General features: G+C 34.5%; 3 protein-coding genes and 2 pseudogenes across 6 annotated transcripts; 2 read left to right on the forward strand and 3 right to left on the reverse strand.

Moving 5' to 3' along the window:
* Positions 1-5,960: 5,960 nt before the first annotated feature.
* On the reverse strand, positions 5,961-9,306 carry LOC104764819 (5-amino-6-(5-phospho-D-ribitylamino)uracil phosphatase, chloroplastic). 2 transcript variants are annotated; one of them, XM_010488417.3, is made up of 11 exons: positions 8,943-9,306; positions 8,724-8,846; positions 8,543-8,611; positions 8,319-8,423; positions 7,856-7,910; positions 7,202-7,275; positions 6,928-7,011; positions 6,699-6,839; positions 6,546-6,611; positions 6,355-6,464; positions 5,961-6,266 (listed from the first exon to the last, which is right to left on the reverse strand). In XM_010488417.3, exons 1-11 carry the CDS (start codon positions 9,042-9,044, stop codon positions 6,098-6,100), a joined length of 1,098 nt encoding a protein of 365 aa, XP_010486719.2. In that variant the 5' UTR covers positions 9,045-9,306; the 3' UTR covers positions 5,961-6,097. The 2 variants fall into 2 exon arrangements, with proteins under 2 accessions (XP_010486719.2, XP_087358288.1); XM_087502162.1 differs by having other exon boundaries at positions 6,546-6,607; positions 6,695-6,839.
* Positions 9,307-9,434: 128 nt separating this feature from the next.
* On the forward strand, positions 9,435-11,892 carry LOC147920162 (uncharacterized). Its single transcript, XM_087502924.1, has one exon. The coding sequence runs from the start codon at positions 10,030-10,032 to the stop codon at positions 11,701-11,703; it is 1,674 nt and encodes a 557-aa protein (XP_087359050.1). The 5' UTR covers positions 9,435-10,029; the 3' UTR covers positions 11,704-11,892.
* A 2,000-nt stretch (positions 11,893-13,892) lies between these two features.
* Positions 13,893-14,868, forward strand: LOC104764822 (senescence associated gene 20). Its single transcript, XM_010488419.3, has one exon. The coding sequence runs from the start codon at positions 14,230-14,232 to the stop codon at positions 14,548-14,550; it is 321 nt and encodes a 106-aa protein (XP_010486721.2). The 5' UTR covers positions 13,893-14,229; the 3' UTR covers positions 14,551-14,868.
* Positions 14,869-15,635: 767 nt separating this feature from the next.
* Positions 15,636-16,902, reverse strand: LOC104764823 (protein LURP-one-related 9 pseudogene; annotated as a pseudogene). Its single transcript, XR_015591628.1, has 3 exons — positions 16,672-16,902; positions 16,032-16,277; positions 15,636-15,866 (listed from the first exon to the last, which is right to left on the reverse strand). The product of XR_015591628.1 is annotated as a protein LURP-one-related 9 pseudogene (transcript).
* Positions 16,903-17,736: 834 nt separating this feature from the next.
* LOC104704251 (putative F-box protein At3g23960 pseudogene) lies at positions 17,737-19,309 on the reverse strand (annotated as a pseudogene). The gene has a single exon (XR_015591172.1). The product of XR_015591172.1 is annotated as a putative F-box protein At3g23960 pseudogene (transcript).
* Between the last annotated feature and the right edge of the window lie 16 nt (positions 19,310-19,325).

The following is a 19,325-nucleotide window of genomic DNA, read 5'->3' on the forward strand; positions in this document are numbered from 1 at the left end:
TACTGTGCAAGTTGATGTAAGCGTGTGATTAGAATTCGGCAATTTGGTATATAAGGGCTTTTATATTTTACGGGTTATGGTTTTAACTTTTAATTGTTAAAAATAGCCGTTTAGGGTTGAGGGTTTCAAAACAAGCGTTTGATATTGATTTATAATTTTGAAAGCTTGATTGCATTCCCTTCATTTTTTTTTAATATATTTTTGGGGTAATTCAAGATTCTATAGTTCCCCCTCTCGTATGTTCGAGGGTTAGGACTTAGGACTACTCTACCTATGAACATCTGCTTTGAAAAAAAATAAAATAAAAATTTAATACGGACGAACGTAAATATGATATGGTCATCTTAACTATGTATGCCATATAGGAATATATGATGATGAGGACGACGATGGCTTGATCGAAGGAAGATACGGTTGTAAGAATCTTGGATTTATAGTCGTCTTCGAGGCTTTACTATATAGTATAAATGTAGAAGACATTCACAGTTACATCGCACCATATCAACTAGAAGATGGTATATATAAAAATTTATGTGTATGGAAGGAAAGTTTGCAGAATAACGTCATGATATATATTGTGGCACAAGGAAACGAAGATAAAGATTCATCAATTCAAGGATGATCCCAAATAATGATTTAGTCACCTTGCATGCTTATATCCTCCTCACAAGTAGTAATTCTTAATTATCGGACACAAAAAGACCATGAGATAACACAAAATGCTAGACTTGTGGTGTAATAGATATTTTAAATAGTTCGTTCTACCATCTCAGTCCAAATATTTTTGAATCTTCATGTTAATATTTTTCTTAAATTGAAAAAGTATATTTTTACGTATTAAAAAGAACTAATAATGCTAGTATTTGTTTTGCAGATTTGTAGTATCAATTATTGTAAAAAAAAAATAGATTGGTGGTGGCCGACTTCACGTGAGGAGATGCCCTCATTGGAGTATTGGACAGTCATTTTGCTTTTGGAGTAATAAATTTTGCAATTAATAAATGCAGTTCACCAACTTGATAACAAATTTTGATTTTATATACTTTTTTGGTGAAGGTTCAAAACATATTTATGTTTCTCTCGATCATAATCCGACGGCTCCACCTCTACTGATTTTATCTCGTCCACATAACTAAAGGTTGGTTTCTAGATCATCGATTGTGTACTATTCATTAAATATGTTTTAAAACAATAAGAGAAAGGCGATTGTACTACTTTGAGTGATGTATCTCCATTAGTTTTCTTATGAGTTATGGCTTTTTAAATTACATGCACTGTTTTTATTTTTTAAATAATGAACTTAAATGTGTGTTTGTAAAATAATGATCAAAAGATGGAATATCGTAATCCTGAACCAAAGAGACCATCAAGGTCTCGCATACAGCGAGCAGGAGATGTGACCATTCCTTGTGGATTAGAATTATTCTTTATAGACATTGATGTACTAGCACACTAAAGATATATAAGAGATATATGTGTACGTAAGTGATGGACAATGTTAATATTATTCTAAAAAGTCGATTCCTCATAGTCGAATTTATTGTAGCCATGTATATCATATAATTTAATTTATCCATCAACATTCAATAACGTCAAACATCAAAATAAATGTCTACGATTACAAAAAAAAAAAAAAAAAAAAAATTGCCGTTTAAATAGTTCTGACGATCCCGATAGAGTTAAAAAAAACAACAATAGTATATGGATAGTGAACAGAAATTTAAAATTTTATATATACTTAAATTTAGGTTCATGAAATGTTTCGTCGACTATTTAAACTGAGCTGATGATTGATATAATTGTAACATTTTTGCGAATGATAAAACACTTGCGAGTTAAGACGACTAAGATCAAAGATGCAACATCAGATTTCTTGTTTTGAGTTAATGCTTACAAACTAAAACTCCAAAGCAAAAACATTAATAAAACGACCACCACGACTTAAAACATAGGAGTTTAGGTCGGTAAAAGGAACACAATTCTCGACATGTTTCCACTTTGTATCCAACTTACAAATAATAATTCTCTTTTCTTTCGGTTCTTTTTTTTTTTCTTTCTATTGGATAAGTAACAAGTACAGTATATCGTAACTAAGTAGGTCCTCCCTTACAAAAAAAAAAGACATGAAGTATTGTATTTTAGTATTATCATTTTTTTTTGTATAAGCATTATAAAAAGTCTTATTTGACAAAATAAAAACTAAAAGAAGAAATATGTAAAGTTTCATGGGAAAGTATCGTTCGACCACTCTTTTTGTGCTGTCAGATTTTTGTTCGTCTCCACATGATTTTGACAACCAACAAGGCACTATCATATAGTATGAATCTTCTTCCCTTCTTAATTTTCATCCATAGCGTTATATTTCTCTTCGAAATTTCCCTCTCTTGTTTTGGTTATTTATTGGTGTTCTTTGGTATATATGATACGAAGATGACAAAAGTTATGGACAAGCCAACAAGAAAAATAAAAATAAAATTATCTATTTTTTTCTTTGTATGGCATCCATTATTCCATTTTAGGATTTCTAAAGTATAATTCGAATAATTTATATTTAATTTTTTCCATTACAAGTCTATATTTTCAAAAATCAAGGTATTACATGATATATGAGAATATGAAAGAAAAGGACAAAATGGAAGCTGGTAAGTAATAGAGAGGAACAAAACAAAGGGAGCATAATGGAGAGTTGGGCTCAATCAGTCACTTTAGAGGACTTTTCAACAAAGTCTTCCTACAACATTTTATTTGTTGGTCGTCTCTTATCGAATAAAAAACTTTAAACGAGAAAAATCATTAATTGTTTATTTTTACCCACGAAATAACTATCAATTATCTTAGTGGTTTTTTTTTTTAAATCAGTCAGTTCATTAACGTTCATTAAACTACCCACAAGTTAAACAGCTACTGTTTCAAGCAACTATATGTACATCTATGCACAAGGAAGGAATTAATAGCTTGAGATTATTTTGTTGGAAATTACACATATTGACCTATGGATTTGAGGAGTTAAGTGCGTGTGTTTTGAATATAATTTTGAAACGCAAGATTAGATGCAGTGGATTTGTGGAAATTAAGAAAGTTTAATCAGTGGAGGGGTTTGAACTTTTTAATGATGGAGTTGGCCAAACCAAAGTGATTAGTGGCAAAGCATTGGCCCCTACTTTTTTCCCCTCTGGTGTTTCAACTTTCTTCTTTTCTGGAAAGAAAAACCCACTGAAAATTCATTATATACATTAAAACTTTTATTTGTCACTTGTTAATCATTAGTATTTTAGTGAATATTTTAAATAAGCAATGATACAGACTACTATTTTCAAGACTTTTTCGGCCACACCATATTTAGATTCGAATTTGGTTCGTTGTACTCGGCAGCTTACGGCTAAAAGCCTAAAACAATGTCTTAAAAAGATTTAATGAATCGATTGTAAGAAAAAATACTACTTTTCAGGATTTTGAAATTAATCGGATGTAGACTTTTGATCCAATTTCTCTAAAGTGTGTAGGCAACACAAGCAACATCTTGTCCTTATGTGTGTTAGTTGGCTTATTTGACTTAACTGAAGATCTCTCTTTCTTTGAAAAGATTATGTGTATTCTTCTTCTATATGAAACCTAGCTATATAGGGTTCAAACAAAACACAACTGATCAAACTTTTATCAAAAAGTATATATAGGGTTTAACCTAATTCATATTATGTCAATATCACCATGATGATTCGTTAGGATATATTATAGGGTTCAAACAAATACAATAGATCAAAATTTAAACGGAGACCTATATATATTTCCATATCATAATGAATTGTTAGGATGTTGTATAGGGTTTTAACAAACACAATGGATCAAATTTTATCAAAACGTATATAAAGGGTTTAACCTTCATATTATTTCCATATCAAAATGATTCGTTAGGATATTATATAGGGTTCAAACAAACACAAAGGATCAAACGTTTATCCAAAACGTATATCACAATGATTCGTTAGGATATTTCATACGAAACTCGATGTATTACTTTGTTGTAGTTTGTACTTTATGATTGTATTTGTAACTACAAACAAAAATATCAATTTATGTATATTATGCAAGTAGGTTCTTTATTATAAAGTATGACAAAGAAAGGGGGGAAAAGCTAACTAATTGTTACAAGAAATAATGTGAATGATCAGCATTTTAATTCATTTATGAATATGTTACTGTCTTTTGGTTTATTTTTCTTTTCCATATCCTCTATGTGCATGTCAAAATCAACATTTTGCTGGCTGGGGAGAAGTGGACCCTTTTTTGTTATGTTTTTATTTGTTTGAAATTAGTTTAAAAGTCGCAGTACAATCACACCCATTTTAATTCATATGAGAATAAATTAGTAAGATATATATAAAAGCTCTGATCCAATTGGGTGAGTACAAATTTCAAATTCTTAAGTCCTAACTTTCTTATTTGCATTTGCATCTCCTTTTTTATCTTCCTTTATTCTGTGATCGTATATTACTTTGATTGCTTCGAAGAAACGTGTCATTAACATGATATAGTTTTGATTAGTTTCGTTAATTATCTTAGGAAACCACTATATTGAAATGTTCATTCTGTCGGATGAGAACTTGGATATCGATATCCAGATATAAAATAGTTATTATATGGAATATTTGTTTTTTTCAGTGGATCACTTAAGGGTGAGAAACAAGTTACTTGTCAATAAGTTGTCATGACTCATTGACACAAGTTTTTTTTACAATTTATAGTCCATAACAAAAGCGAAGCTTCTATTGTAATTTTAGTTTGTTTACTACGAGAGAAAAAGCAGAATTTTTTTTTTGTAAAACATTGAGAAATGATTGTCTTTTAAATATTAAAATAAGACTGTATTCTAATCAAAACAAAACCGATTTCATTGGACTAGTTTGGTTCGAAACTTTTTATCTATGCATAAAAAAAAAAGATTTACAAGAAAGCCTAATAGCTAGCTAATGATATTGGGAAATCTAATCATTACAAGTTTAGGTTATGCACAATGGAACAAAGAATAAGTCTGTCAAAGAACATTCTGATTATGATTAGTACAACTACAAACATAAAAGAGACCCCACTTTTCTTTATCCTTTTTAAAAATCCCCACCCAATAAAATGTCGAAATGAGTTAAATACATTCATTAATTAATAATTAAGAGATAAACTTTATAAAAGTTTTGTGTTTTATGCGATTCTGTGGAGTACAATTAATAGGGCACATGTCAATCAAATTCGCAAATTGAATCAAAGGTCCTTTTGGATTTTGCTTGTAACAATCAAATTGCTCCACATATCCATTTCCCAAAAGGAAAACATCTTCTTTTGCTATTCTCTTTTAAATTCGACCTACAAATATGTATGCAATTCCTACATTGTACCATCGAGGCAGAAAGTGAGATCCTGAAACATAATCACGAAGTATTACTACCATTGGTAATGGTACAAGTAAAACACACATAGCTATTATACTCCATAGCTCTATTTACATCTCTTATTGTAGACTTTTAGCAAAAGAATTTCGAAAAAGTTAGATATGGTAGGATTTTTACTGTACAATGTTTATGTAACTTAAATTATAATTTGCCATTTTTTCCCATTTTGATGCCTATGCTCAATCTAGTTTCTACTAATGATAAAATGACACGTGATGAAAATGTATGGTTTTTGTAAAGCAGGAAAGGCAATACTGAAACACAAATGGGTAAGTTTTTGGTTTCACCACTTTGCCTTAACAGTCACTGTTTCCAGTTTTGTCTTTTTGGTTCTACTTTAAAAGTATCTGATTCGTTTTTAACAGCCCACCATTGATGCCATTGTCCTAAGCTCCAGGAATGTTTTCTTGGGTCCACTTTCCCATCAATTTCTCATGAAAACTCCACACAACCAAAAATGTACAATGCAAAGAGTTAAGAACATTGGTCTTGAAACAGCCAAAAAAAATCCCACGAAAATGGTGATAATAAACATGCTATTCACTCCATAGATCCGGTTTGCGTCTAGTATCTCAAACATATGTATAAACCATAAAGACAAGAGCTTAAGAGATTATATGAACCTAGCCTAACTAGTATATGCTGCGGTCCAATGCCTAGAATATGGTATCAATGGTTAGCTTTCTTTTGGGCGGAGATTTTTCTATGATTTGTTTCTCATGCTCCATAAATGTAGAGCCTTTGTTGGCAAACAATCTTCTGAGGTTTATCACAGATAGCTCGTAAAAGTTTCCAACCGCAAGATCAGCCTGAACCAGATCATACCTGCAAATTTGTTTTTTTTTGATAAAAGTTAGATGCCAGAATGCTTCTGGTTCCCAAAGATGTGTAAAAGAGTAACTTTAATACTTACGCCCGATGAGCACCGATTAATCCAACTGCCATCATTGTACAGTTGTGAGCAGCAGTTATACCCCTAGGATCATCCTCAAACACAACACATTTCGACGGTTTTCTATCCAACTGCATAAAAAGTTATGTAATCTTTCACCAAACAATTAACAAAAATTGGCTAAGGATTCACAATTGAAATTGTAACAGTACCTTCACAGCTGCTGAAAGAAATCTATGAGCTATAGATTCCATACCATCTTCCTCTGAAACCACTGCCTGAAATAGAAAATGAATACAAGTGTCAGCAAATATAACCATTCATTTGCAAAAAAAAGGAAATGATTCTCTAAAGTTATTACTCGCCTGGAAATACGTTTGAAGTCCCATCCGTTCAAGGGCATTAATCATGTTTTTTCGATCAATATTTGAGACAACAGCACAGGGAATGCGAGCAGTTGAAACAGCGTCAAGCCAATCTCTAAGTCCCTCTTTTGGTTCTGTGAGCTGAAATATAGATAGCGAAAACAACTCAGGGAACCTAGAAATAAATAAGCATCTTAGTAAAGCAAAGATTGATAAAGAAAGACCTTACTTTGAGAAGATTATCATAATATATTTCCGATAGCCTGAGTTTCAATCTGTCGATTTTGCTTTGCGTTTTCTCCCAAAACAATACCTGAAATTTTTTGGAATCAACCCACTGATTAAACCCCTTTCCTTCTGATATGAATCAACCAGACACATAGAGCTCTGAGTTATGGCTAACTCGTATATATAAAAGAATACTATGAGACAAGAGTTATGAATTCACAAGAACATATAATTCATATCCAAGAAAATGGCAACTGCGAACAGAAAAATCAAACCTTACTCAGCACATGGTCAGCGCCAGCATAAAGCATCTGTCTTTGGATATCCCTCTCCTCCACAATTTTTTTTCCTGCCAGACAAATTCATGTAAGATAAAAGCAATGCCTTGAATTTTAAAGCATGCCAGATAAAGACCAAAACACACGAGATTATCTTAATACAGCAGTTAACATATTAAACCTCTACATAACAAGACAACTATATCCTGCAATGAGCATCCAGAGCAATCTCTATACCGAAAGGATTAGATTGTTTTAGACGCAGACTCGCCGACTTATGCATTTGGGCTTTCCAAATTCTGTTGCGAACTGTAAACGCAGTGGAGTTTCTTTGCGTTTACAATTTACAAAGAAATTTATATTTAAAATCTAAAGGTTCTTAAAACACTGAACGGGAAACACACTATATTAACATCTAAAACGTAACAGAAAAATGCAAAACAAACAATTGAGGACTAGAATGTATTCTAACGTATGAGTTCATTAAAATCTCTGGTTCACTCTCTCGACATTCTTAATAGGGTGCAGGGGCAATACTAAACATATATGAGCAGGAATTGCATGATATCTCTTTTCACTCACATGTATGCAAAAAAGAAATTAGATTATATATAGGTAAAATCTAAAAGCAGAAGAGCAATAAAAGCTTACCTTCTTCTGAAGCAAGCTGCTTCCAAGCTTCCAACTTAAGACTTCGAGTATCAGCCTACAAAGTTTGAACCATAAATGGAAAAATGAGTAATTTTGATCCCACAATCCAAAATTAGTATAGACCTCATGAGATTTACCACCTCACATGAAAGCATCATCTGAAGAAGCAATTAAATTCTACATATTTTGCCAAATCCGCGTGCCATACAAGAAGAAAGAGAAACTATATCTAAACTAGGCCTAAATCTGGCATGCATGGACCACGCAATTCTATCTTACAACTTCCAAGAATTACCAAATAATAAGGCAGTATCATCTAAACCAACTAAAAAACCAATATATACAAGAAAAATCATCATGCCCCACCAGAAGAAGAAGCTATCTATCACAGGTAATCTAGTTACAAGCAACAAGAACTTCAACCAAGTAACTTGCAAACATAAAGATGGTGTCAAAGGATTACCACAACATTGTCCCAAGAGAAAATAAGTCCATAGGCTTCATCTGGTTTCATAGCGTAACGTATTCTTTGAAGAAACCCATCTTGCAACTTCTCATTCCAGAAATCCTACTTACAAGCAAACCAAATAAACAGCATGTTACCAACAAGACAAGCTTTCCATAAACAGCTCTTTTGATCAAAACTCTTAACAAATAAAAGATTTCAAAAGCATTAATAGCTCTTACCACATCCACTTTGAGAGGACCATCCTGTCTAAAAGTCTCAAACCCTTCTCCATACTCAGCTCCAATCGCCTTAAAAATTCCAACAAATCATCAATAAATTCATCAAATTGCCACTTCTCATCCACTAAAAACCCCAGAAAACAGAGTCTACTCTAGTTACAGAGCTATTTGAAAGACTTACCTCTTGAACAAAGAGTTTGTTTGGTTTGAGAGGGAACCCATTAACGTCGCCGTTAAGATCATCAGACCCAGATGAACTCCTCACTACCAGACGCTCCTTCACAAGCTTCGTCTCTTTCGGTATCTGAAAATAATAAAAAAGCCCAGAACTTTAATATTAAACTCAATCGAATTCGAATCAAAGACAAAGCAGGAACAACTAAGGGATACTTATACAAACCAAGAATTTAAGATTCGAGGCGAAACTAGAGCGAGGGAAGCGAAACGATGGTTCGGAAGAGATGAGCAGAGACGAAGGACGAGTACTGCATGAGCAGTCCATGATTAATGTTTAATTAGGGTTTTCTTCGGAATCAGAAACTGAGAAGATGATTGAACAAAAGCATTCGTTTTTTATTTTATTTTTTGTTGTTGTGAGGTTTATTGAATTGATTTTTAGGGTTCGGACACGGAACTATCTTAAAAGCCTTTGTTCTGGTTCATACGTTTGGAGCCAGACAACGTTGAGAGAGAGAGAGAGAGAGAGAGAGAGAGAGAAAACGCTAATATCCCAGAGGATCACACCAAGTATGTCGTTTTAATTTCTCGGTGTAAGACGTCGCGTTGTTTTTAAGTAATGAAAAACACCACGTAGTTTGCATCTAAGAAACACTATGGACCTTTGTTGGGTATTATTTATACAAATAGGGTCGTTAATGGGCCAGTCTAATAATACTTATATGCTAAACTTTTTCGAACAAATACAATAATTATGCGATTTCTTGGGACAATAATGGCGGCCTGATCGATGGTAAGTTAAACTGCTACCAAGAGAAGAAGAAAACAAGAATCTGAGACTTGTTCTTCCCCAACGACCAATCTCATGTTCCAGCAATTTCACACCAAACCTTTTTGATTTACACGCTTATCTGTTCTTCTTCTTCTTCAAAGTCTCCTTTTTTGAAAATTCATAGTCTTCTTGAGTAACGCTTCTTTCTAAATTTTTCTGGGATTTCGTTTTCTCTGTAATTCTAGCTGAATCGAATTTTCGGGGGCAATATTAAATTCGATTCAAACGAGTTTCCCAATTAAGGGTTTGATTGATTCCTTTTTCTTTACCATCTTTGTTTAGAGTCAAATCTGAAGACTTGTTTGGGTTTCAACGTGCTGAAAAGAGAAGCTTCGTTGGCAAGTTGGAATCTTTTCTTCTTCTTTTTTTTACTGGGTTTTATATTCGTTGCCAACAATGTTTAAGCATATATGCCTTTAAGAGTAGCTTCTGCTTTATTCCACAAGATTTGATCTTCTTCAAGAAAGAGAGAGATACAATGGGATCGAATTGTGATGAGAATTCGAAAGCAGAGATTGAGGAATCTAATGGTTCTTCTGGTAAAACAAAGGTTCCTCCTTGTCCTCTTGATCTTTCTACATCTAGAAGAACTCTAATTGGTGGTGATGGTAAACCTAGGAGATGGTCAGTTAGTGCTTTACCTGATTCCTCTAGTAGAATCAAGCTTCTGAAATTTGGTTCTCCTTCTGCTAAATTCAAGAAAATGGCTGAGGATAGAGACGAGGTTTCACGGTCAGTGACAAGCTCGAGTAGCGGCAGCAGCCATAATTTCAGGGAAAGAATCAGTGGTGTGCTTCACCGGAAGATCGACTGGAGTTCTCTGATGAAAATGGGGAAAGAGTGGATTAAGAATCCTATAAACATGGCTCTATTTGTGTGGATACTTGTTGTTGGAGTCTCTGGTGCTATTCTCTTCATGGTTATGACTGGTATGTTGAATCATGCTTTGCCTAAGAAGTCACAGAGAGATGCTTGGTTTGAAGTTAACAACCAGATCCTTAATGGGTTGTTTACTTTGATGTGTCTTTATCAACATCCGAAACGGTTTTATCACTTGGTGCTTCTTTGTAGATGGAAGCATGATGATATTACAAAGCTTAGGAATGCTTATTGCAAGAACGGGACTTATAAGCCTAATGAATGGATGCATATGCTGGTTGTTATCATTTTGCTTCACTTGAATTGTTTTGCTCAGTACGCGCTTTGTGGTCTTAATGTTGGATACAGGAGATCAGAGAGACCTCCCATTGGAGTCGCTATATGTATCTCTGCTGCGATTGGAGCTCCTGCGGTTGCAGGTTTGTACACTATACTAAGTCCACTTGGGAAAGATTATGATGATTCACATGAAGATGAGGAGAATCAACTGCAGCGTGAAGAAGGGTCTGTGAATCGCCGGTTTACTTTAGAGAGGAGGTACTCGTTTGCTTCTGCTTCCACTGGGGTTGGGGATGGAATGGTTCCGGTGAGTGATCCTCAATGGAGTGGTGGGATTTTGGATATTTGGGATGATATTTCATTGGCTTATCTTTCTCTTTTCTGCACTTTCTGTGTCTTTGGATGGAACATGGAGAGAGTTGGGTTTGGGAACATGTATGTTCACATAGCTACGTTTATTCTCTTTTGTTTGGCACCGTTCTTTATATTCAACTTAGCTGCGGTTAATATCGATAATGAGACGGTTAGAGAGGCGCTTGGGATATCTGGAATCCTTCTTTGTGTGTTTGGTTTGCTCTATGGTGGATTCTGGAGAATTCAGATGAGGAAAAGATTCAAACTGCCGAGTTACAAGTTCTGCTTCGGTAGAGCTGCGGTTGCTGATTGTGCGCTCTGGTTATTCTGTTGCTGGTGCTCTTTAGCTCAAGAAGTTCGAACTGCTAACACTTATGAGATAGTGGAAGATAAATTCTGCCAGAGAGCTGAAGAGAAGAGTATGGTATCTCCTCTGCCTCGTGAAGATGGTGTGTTTGATCCTCGGTTTGGTCTCGGGAACTCCCCGAAAAACATAAGCGGAGCTAGTTCTCCAAGCCCGAGCAGGTTTTGGAAAGAGGTACATAGTCCAAATGTACAGACACCTAGAGTGAAAGAAGAAGATAAAAGCGAGGTTGTTCTGACTCCACCTTCTCCTCTGTCTATAAACCGAGAAGCTTGATATGGAGTCGGAAGCCACTGGTAACTCTCCTTCTTTCTTCCTCTTCTGGTGATGTATAAGTTTTTTGAGGATAACTTTTGAATACAAGTCTGTTTGAATGATTACAAAACCGGTTGATTCATGTGAGTTGTAGACAATCCTGTAATGTAAATTTTTTCTGTCATACTTCAGTTAGACCTTTACACTTTACAGGCTTGACTTTTGTTTCTAATACATGGGTTAGTAGTAAAGTAGTAAGAACCTGAGATGAATTCGTACATGGACCGTGAGAGATTTTGTGTATGTCATGTTGCATCTTTGGTCCAGGCACATCTTTTGAACATACAGTAGTCTTTTATTTTTTCCTCTTGGGGTTAAATATGGGCAATTCTCATATAGGATTTTGAATTTGTCCAATTTTGTTATGCTATGGTTGGATGTTTGGGTTATTCGATCTAGAAATTTGGAAGGAGCACAAATGATATGTAAATATGTGAGTACGGAAACCAAACTAAACTGAAAAAAAAGAAACAAGCAAATTTCTTCAGACAAATTATATATGCAAAAAAAATTGTCTGAAGAAGTATTTATATAAGGTATTCATATTTCAGAGTATATGATACCGAACCAAGTCTCCGTTCTTGATGATATTATTGCATACCTTAGAGAACCGGACTTATTGCGGTTTGATTATGAGCCGAACCAAACTTAACTGAAAATTTCAAACCCCGATACAATCAAACCACAAAGTTGTCATTTTAGAGAAAGATCAGAGTATGAGCATTGAGTATGCACTAGCACTATGCAACATTAGGAATTATGTGTCGCTGTCTTAAAGAGTCATTTTCGTGGAGAACCACATCACTAATCCACTTATGTATAATTATTTGTTTATGCAATCAACTTTTTGTATTTTCTTGTGTAATCAACTTTTGATGTATTAATTAAAGCTTTAAGCCCTACTTTAAAAAGCTTGCCTTTATCTTTCCTTGTAAAACGCTGCATAAAATATGAAAAGAGAGTTATGACAAAAACAAAGTTGCTTTTGTATCATCCAATTAAAATTTTAGTTTCTAAAAGTCTTAAATTGGTTTAAAGAACAAAACATTAACCAATATTGACAAAATTAGAGCTTAATTTCTGTTTCTGCTCGATATAAAGCTAAAAAAGACTATAAATTCACATAATCTATAACCAATTAAAACTTTCTACGATTCCAAAATTCTTCAATACATTCCCCCTGTTTGTTGAAAGAAAAATACGTATAAATGTATTATAGTATAAAACATCGAAACGTGTCAAGGCTACACAGCACAGTCACATGACTAGACCAAGCTATAGGTGACCATTCTGATCTACGTGGACTCTGATCGACACGTGTCAAGGTGATCATGCAAGATGCTGCCTTCTGATTTCTGAAACCTTTGTGATCGGTTGGCCCGACTGGCCGACCAACACACTCGTTGAACACGTTTCTTTACATATTTCTTAATTTCTCTACCAATCATTTTAATAGAATACTAACAAGAAATCATTTCTTTATTATAAATGAATAATGATCCGTTAAAATGTTTCCTCCAATAATTTGACTATATATATGATCCTAGGAAAATATCAAAAATTAATTAATTTTTTATTCTGGAAAGTTGTTATTAAATATTAATTTAAAGATTTTTTTGTTAGTGGATTTTAATTAAAATACTAATTTTTAAAAAGTTTGTACTTAGTGGATCGTTGATTTTTTAAAAAATCAATCCGTGTGTTTGTTATATGTCCATGATTTTTAATACTAGCTAAAAACATATGGTGTTATTCTCTAAATGATTTTTCATTAGATTTAATAAAATAATTGATAACATCTTTTATAATTAAAAATTTCACAAATATACTCATAAATTTATGTGTTTTTAAAAATTTATTTAAAAATCATCATAATAATTAGTTCTAAATTCTATAGTTTCATTTTAAATATTTGGCCAATTGTGCTTGATCAAAATTGATTTCTTCTCAAAATCATCAACTAAAAGTCAAGAGTTGATACTTACCACTTACCATAAGCAAAATTCAATTAACCTAATAAATATTCACCTAATACGACGACTGTAGTAGGGTCAAAACATTAGCTGGCTCAACTTTCAAAGAGCTTTATCTCCGGGTCCCACAATCCAGTTTAACCCAACAATAACCCGACACGTGTCAATCAAGATTAAAAATCCAAAAACCTTAAAAATAGGATTGGTTGTACAGAATCAAATCCCAACCCCATGCCTTTGCTATATAAATCCCAGTTTCATCATTCATTCCATTTTCAAAATCCTCAAAGACTCGTTTCATCTTCCTCTGTTTCTTTTTTTTTATAATTTACCAACATCGATTCCAGAAACTCGCCAAGAACTGGATACTCTGGCGGAATCAGAGATCAAGAACCGAGACGTGGTTCTGAAGCTGTATGAAGCCCTGAGATCTCGCGACGTCAACTCTGTTCACCGGATCCTGACCCCAGATCTGGAGTACTGGTTCCACGGCCCTCCGCCGCACCAGTTTTTGATGCGCATGCTCACCGGAGGTGTCTCTCCCTCGTTCGAGTTCGTCCCTCTCTCCGTCGTTTCGTTCGGATCCACCGTCATCGCTGAAGGCTGCGACGCCGCGACCTCGGTCTCTTGGATCCACGCTTGGACCGTTGCGAATGGGATAATCACTCAGGTGAGGGAGTACTCTAACACTTCTCTCACCGTTACGCGGATTGGTAACGTTGTTGCTGGACGACGCTCCGCTGAGATTGCTCCGTCGCATTGTCCTTCCGTCTGGGAAAGCCAATTCTCGGGTCGGACTGGTAAATCCGTACCCGGTTTGGTTCTTGCGATTTGAAGGAATTTGGTAAAGTAACAGCCACGTCAGATTATAACTAAATAAAGGCTGCTTACGTGTCGTTGTGTGTTTGGTTTGTTTTGTTTTGTTTTATGGGTTGATAAAAGATTTGGTTGCTGTTTTAAACGCGGTGTGTGCGTTTGAAAGCTAACGCTACGTTTTGGCTGTCGCTAGTTCTTTTTTAATTTGCTTTTAAACTTGTATGTTGTTTTTAGTGGGAACCAGAATGGGGAAACCCGAATGGACTTGTTGTCTCGTTGCATCTGATGTAACGTTTGGTTATATTATAATTGAAATAAAAATGTGCTTTTGGGATCTTATGATGATATTTTTTATCAACCGCTTTATCGTACGCAAAACCATGTTTTTTCTGAATTTGATATACGAGTTAAGTTTATATATATACACACAAGTTCTACAAAAAAATGTTAATTCCATTTAGTTAGGTTTGAATTAGACTCGAAACACAAGAGTTCGGTTTTGTTAATAATCTTGTCTAGGATCAATTGTTTTTGAGAGATTGATGTAATGCACTAGGATTAACCACGTTTGCTGATTGGTTTTTTTGTTTTTTTGGTAGTTTATAGTTTTTTTTTCTTTTTTTTTTTGGAAAAAAGTTTATAGGAATTGACATCATAGTTTGTCTTTTTTAATGAAAGAAATATAAATATAAAAGGGATATAATGTAATCGTGGACGCAAATAATTTTTAAAAAGAGGTAAAATTATGAAAGAGAAAGATTGGGGGAGTGGGAAGCAACGAGGAAGGTCACTTGTGCGTCTTTTTGTGGATGTGGACACCCATTAATTGTCGTGAACTCTCTTTTGGCGTTCGTATGGTCAAATTGGTGTGTCGACGATTGGAACGATAATAACAGAACGGAACTATATAAAAAAACATTAATCAAGTTGGATGATAAAACTTATAAAAGTCTACATGGGCGTATTTAATAGTATTTAAATTTAATCGTGGGATGATGTAGTGACGCAAATGTTGACAATCATTGATCCTAGATGTGTTTTTTTCTAGATAATGTCCCATGCCCCCAAAATATTCATAAAATGTTATCCAAAAACACTCATCAATTTCATGATAATATATATTGATGTACCCATTTATAAATAAAAAAAAGTAAAAAACAAAACAAAACAAAATGTGACTGACATTAGTAGAAATCTATGTCTAACGTAGATTGGAAGTATCATCTCGATTACAAGTAACGCCACGACAAACGCAAAATCTACATATGGATTCACTCTCACTTTGAAGCTGTAACTCCCTTTTATAAGTCCTCCCCACGTGAAATCATGAACCACCTGCATAATATAAGCTTTCACTTTTCATATTATCTTCAAAATTATATACGTATGGATGCAAATGGTGGTTAGCTAGAGGAATAAGCTTTGAAAATCTAGTTTGATGTTTCAATTAGTTTGAGCAAGATAGCAAAGAGGGTAGGGAATAATGAATGAATGAGATACCTCAGTAAGAAAAGTGTTGTGAATTGGCTCGAAGAGTTTGAAAGAAGAGCCGATATAACGGCCAAATGTTCGAAAATCTGGCTCGATACTAGTAATGTCAATCGGATTTTTGTTTGGCGGTAAAGTGACATCGAGTGATGTTTTCAAGGATAATAGATTTGGTTCCTTTGCTGAGAAAAGAAGATCTTCAGATTCTGTGCTTTCTCCTTTGTATACTTCCCAATTGTATCTCATCGTTATAAGTCCCTGAAACATTCTACATTTGTTAATTCCTTTTAGTTAAAACCAAGTCCTAATTAACTAGTCAATTGGTCATGAGATGGGAACTACTTTTTTTTTTAATATAATCTTGAGAATATATTCTCAAGTCTCGAATATAATACCTTTGAACAATATCTCTAGACACTCTCATGACTAATTCTCACTCTGTCTATTGACATCTACCAATTTCTAAAAAAAGTGAAATTAGGCATTGCTACCATGTTATATATGTGTAAAGTTGGGTTCTAAATATGGAGAAATTAGGTTTATGCAGCCAAATTGTCATATGACACAATTAACATGTGATGATCCCTCAACAATAAAAATAAATGATTAATTTTTGTAGATAAAATAGATGTGATTAATGTGAGAGTGAGACCTTAGTGCGCATGGAGAGAAGAGGAGTTCCCGTGGCGTCACGGAGCACACGTTTACGGCGGATGTCCCAAATACCACCGTCGACGGTGAAGATGAGATTGTTGGAGAGATCGAAAACGTCGTAGCGTTCCTTTTTCAGGCTCTCACGTCGCCTTCTCACCACCAGCTCCGTCGTGTACGGATTACAAAACATCTCTCCCACTACACTCCACCATTTTTTTTTCTCCAACAATGTTTAGTTTTTGAACAAGTCTGATACAAGACAACTATTTAAAAAGATGCATGTCTCTATTATAAATCAAAGAATCGCTTTGTCTTTTTTCTTTTATTAAGTAAAGAAGAGAAAAGTAGAGTTTTATTATAAAAAAGTTGATTAACGCGGTTCTTAAATTACTTGAGGGAGAAGAAAACGATTATTTCATTTGCTCTCTTATTAAAGTACTTTTTTCGGGGTTTGTAAATGTGACACGAAGAGGAATAAGGTGTTCTAAACTTCGAATTAGTATTTAATTAAGCTTCTTGGTCATCATGTCCAAATCCGACTGTCTACCTAGTCATTGTTCTTCATTGAATAAGATAAAACAGATAATATTTAACAGAGAATAATTATAATCATTATTAATTAATCTGAAAGTCTGACGAATTACGATCAATAGATATAAGATTCTTCTCTTAGTATTGTAATATCATTATGAACACGAACACGAAGAGGAATGTTTATATCAATTCTATTTATTTATGAATGTGACACGAAGAAGACTGGGGTGTTCTAATTTAAGATTCTTGATCATGTCCAGATCCTACTGTCTCTAATCGATTTTCTTCATTGACTAAAATAAAATAAATGATCTGTAATATAGAAATTATTAGTTTTGTTCTTTAATTCTGACGGTCATTAGTCTTCAGAAATATAACTTTTATCAGCTAATTAGCTGTTGCTAGTGAACATATTTTTTTTTTGCTAATTTGTACTTTGCTTATCCGCCTCTAGTGTAAAACCTAATAAAGTGTTCCAAAGTTCTTGTTAAATCAGATTTTTGATCTAAAGATTCTAAACAAACAATGCTCAGTTTAAATTCAAAACTAATACATATATTTGGGAAATTTAGATACAATGAATTTATTATGTATAATTATTGTGAAATGGAGAACAGCCACATACAAAAAAGAAGAAGAGAGGATAAGTCCTACATTAAAAAGATGACTTATGAGGGCGAGAACTGAAGAGACAAACTAGCGTTGTTACAAAATCTCATGCGCTTAACGTACTAAAATGTTTTGAATAAGCTCAACATTCTCTACATGGTTTAAGAAGATGCGACATCCATTACCTTTCACCCCTTCCATTCCTCTGATTCTAGCTACTCTAACTGTGTCTCTCTCAATATTGTAGTAGAAAACGTAGTGAGGCATGGTTGGGTGGTATGACAATACAATTTCATCTGTACCAATCATTCCCACAAAGTATAGGATTGTATTCCCAATTAGAGTCTTCCACGAAGGAGGCAATACGCACGTACGCTTCGACCATTCATGTTTTCCAGCGTCTTCTAAAACCCATAACTCAAAATATCTACTTATTCCATTAATAACCCAGTTAGACTCTTCTGTCATCAGCAAACCTAACTTGCCATTGTAGTTAACCGGAGTTGTCGTGTTAGGCAACGTTCTTTTGAAAGTTTCCATGACTTTCAGAACGCTAAACTTCTCAGATCCAAAATCAAAACAAACCACGACATTTATAACCTCTAAAGACTCTTCTATAACCACAGCTGTATAATACAACATACCATTGATGCATATCCCCCAATTACGATCAGGACGATGGGGAACACAACATGTGATCATTCTCCAAGAAAGCTTTTTATCAGTTCTGAATGTCAAAACTTGATGCCCCTCAGAGTTTCCTTTGACAGGCAAAGTCATAGACAATACCTTGAATTGTTTCTTAGTCGGAACATACCCAAAATAGCTCTTCACATCATTCTCCTTCCTCCTGGTCGTCTTCATTTTGGGTAAAGGTAAGGATTCTCGGGTGGTAGGGTTACATAAAACCAACGCCGACGCTGGATTCATACATCCCTTAAAGATCCGTATACCTTGGAGACAGATCAAACCGTTGATCGTACCACAGACTCGATAAGTCATATGGACATGAGTTAGATAACTAGTATCTATCGCAGTCAAGATCTCATTACGGTTTTGAGGCTGATGTGATGAGGAGAAGAAGGATAACCTACTATCGTTCATTAAGCAGGCGAACAATAGTTGCGGGCGAGCAAAAGATTTAGTCAAGAACAACTCAGTGAAATCTTGACGGCAAAGTATGTTGGCCCATAACTTTGATACGCAACGACATCTCCCTACGTATTTCGCCTGCAACCTCGCGAGTATCTCGATAGCGAGATCTATTGGGATCGGAAAGGAGTTATCTATTGAGGTCATCGCTTGTGTTTTGCGAGGAGAAATGTTTACACAAATCTCTGAGACGTTGTGCAGCGGCCGTGATATCATGGTGGAGACTATGTCGTAAACCCTAGCTAGATTTAACTCTCCCCCTAAAGATGATATTTTTATGGTGGTGACTTGTATTTTGGCAAAAAAAAAAAAAAAAAACAGAATACACTATAATCTTGGGATTTTGCAAGCTCAATG

The sequence above is a fragment of the Camelina sativa genome, chromosome 19 (assembly GCF_030686135.1).
Source record: "Camelina sativa cultivar CO46 ecotype springtype chromosome 19, ASM3068613v1".
In the NCBI taxonomy this organism is placed as follows: Eukaryota; Viridiplantae; Streptophyta; class Magnoliopsida; order Brassicales; family Brassicaceae; genus Camelina; species Camelina sativa.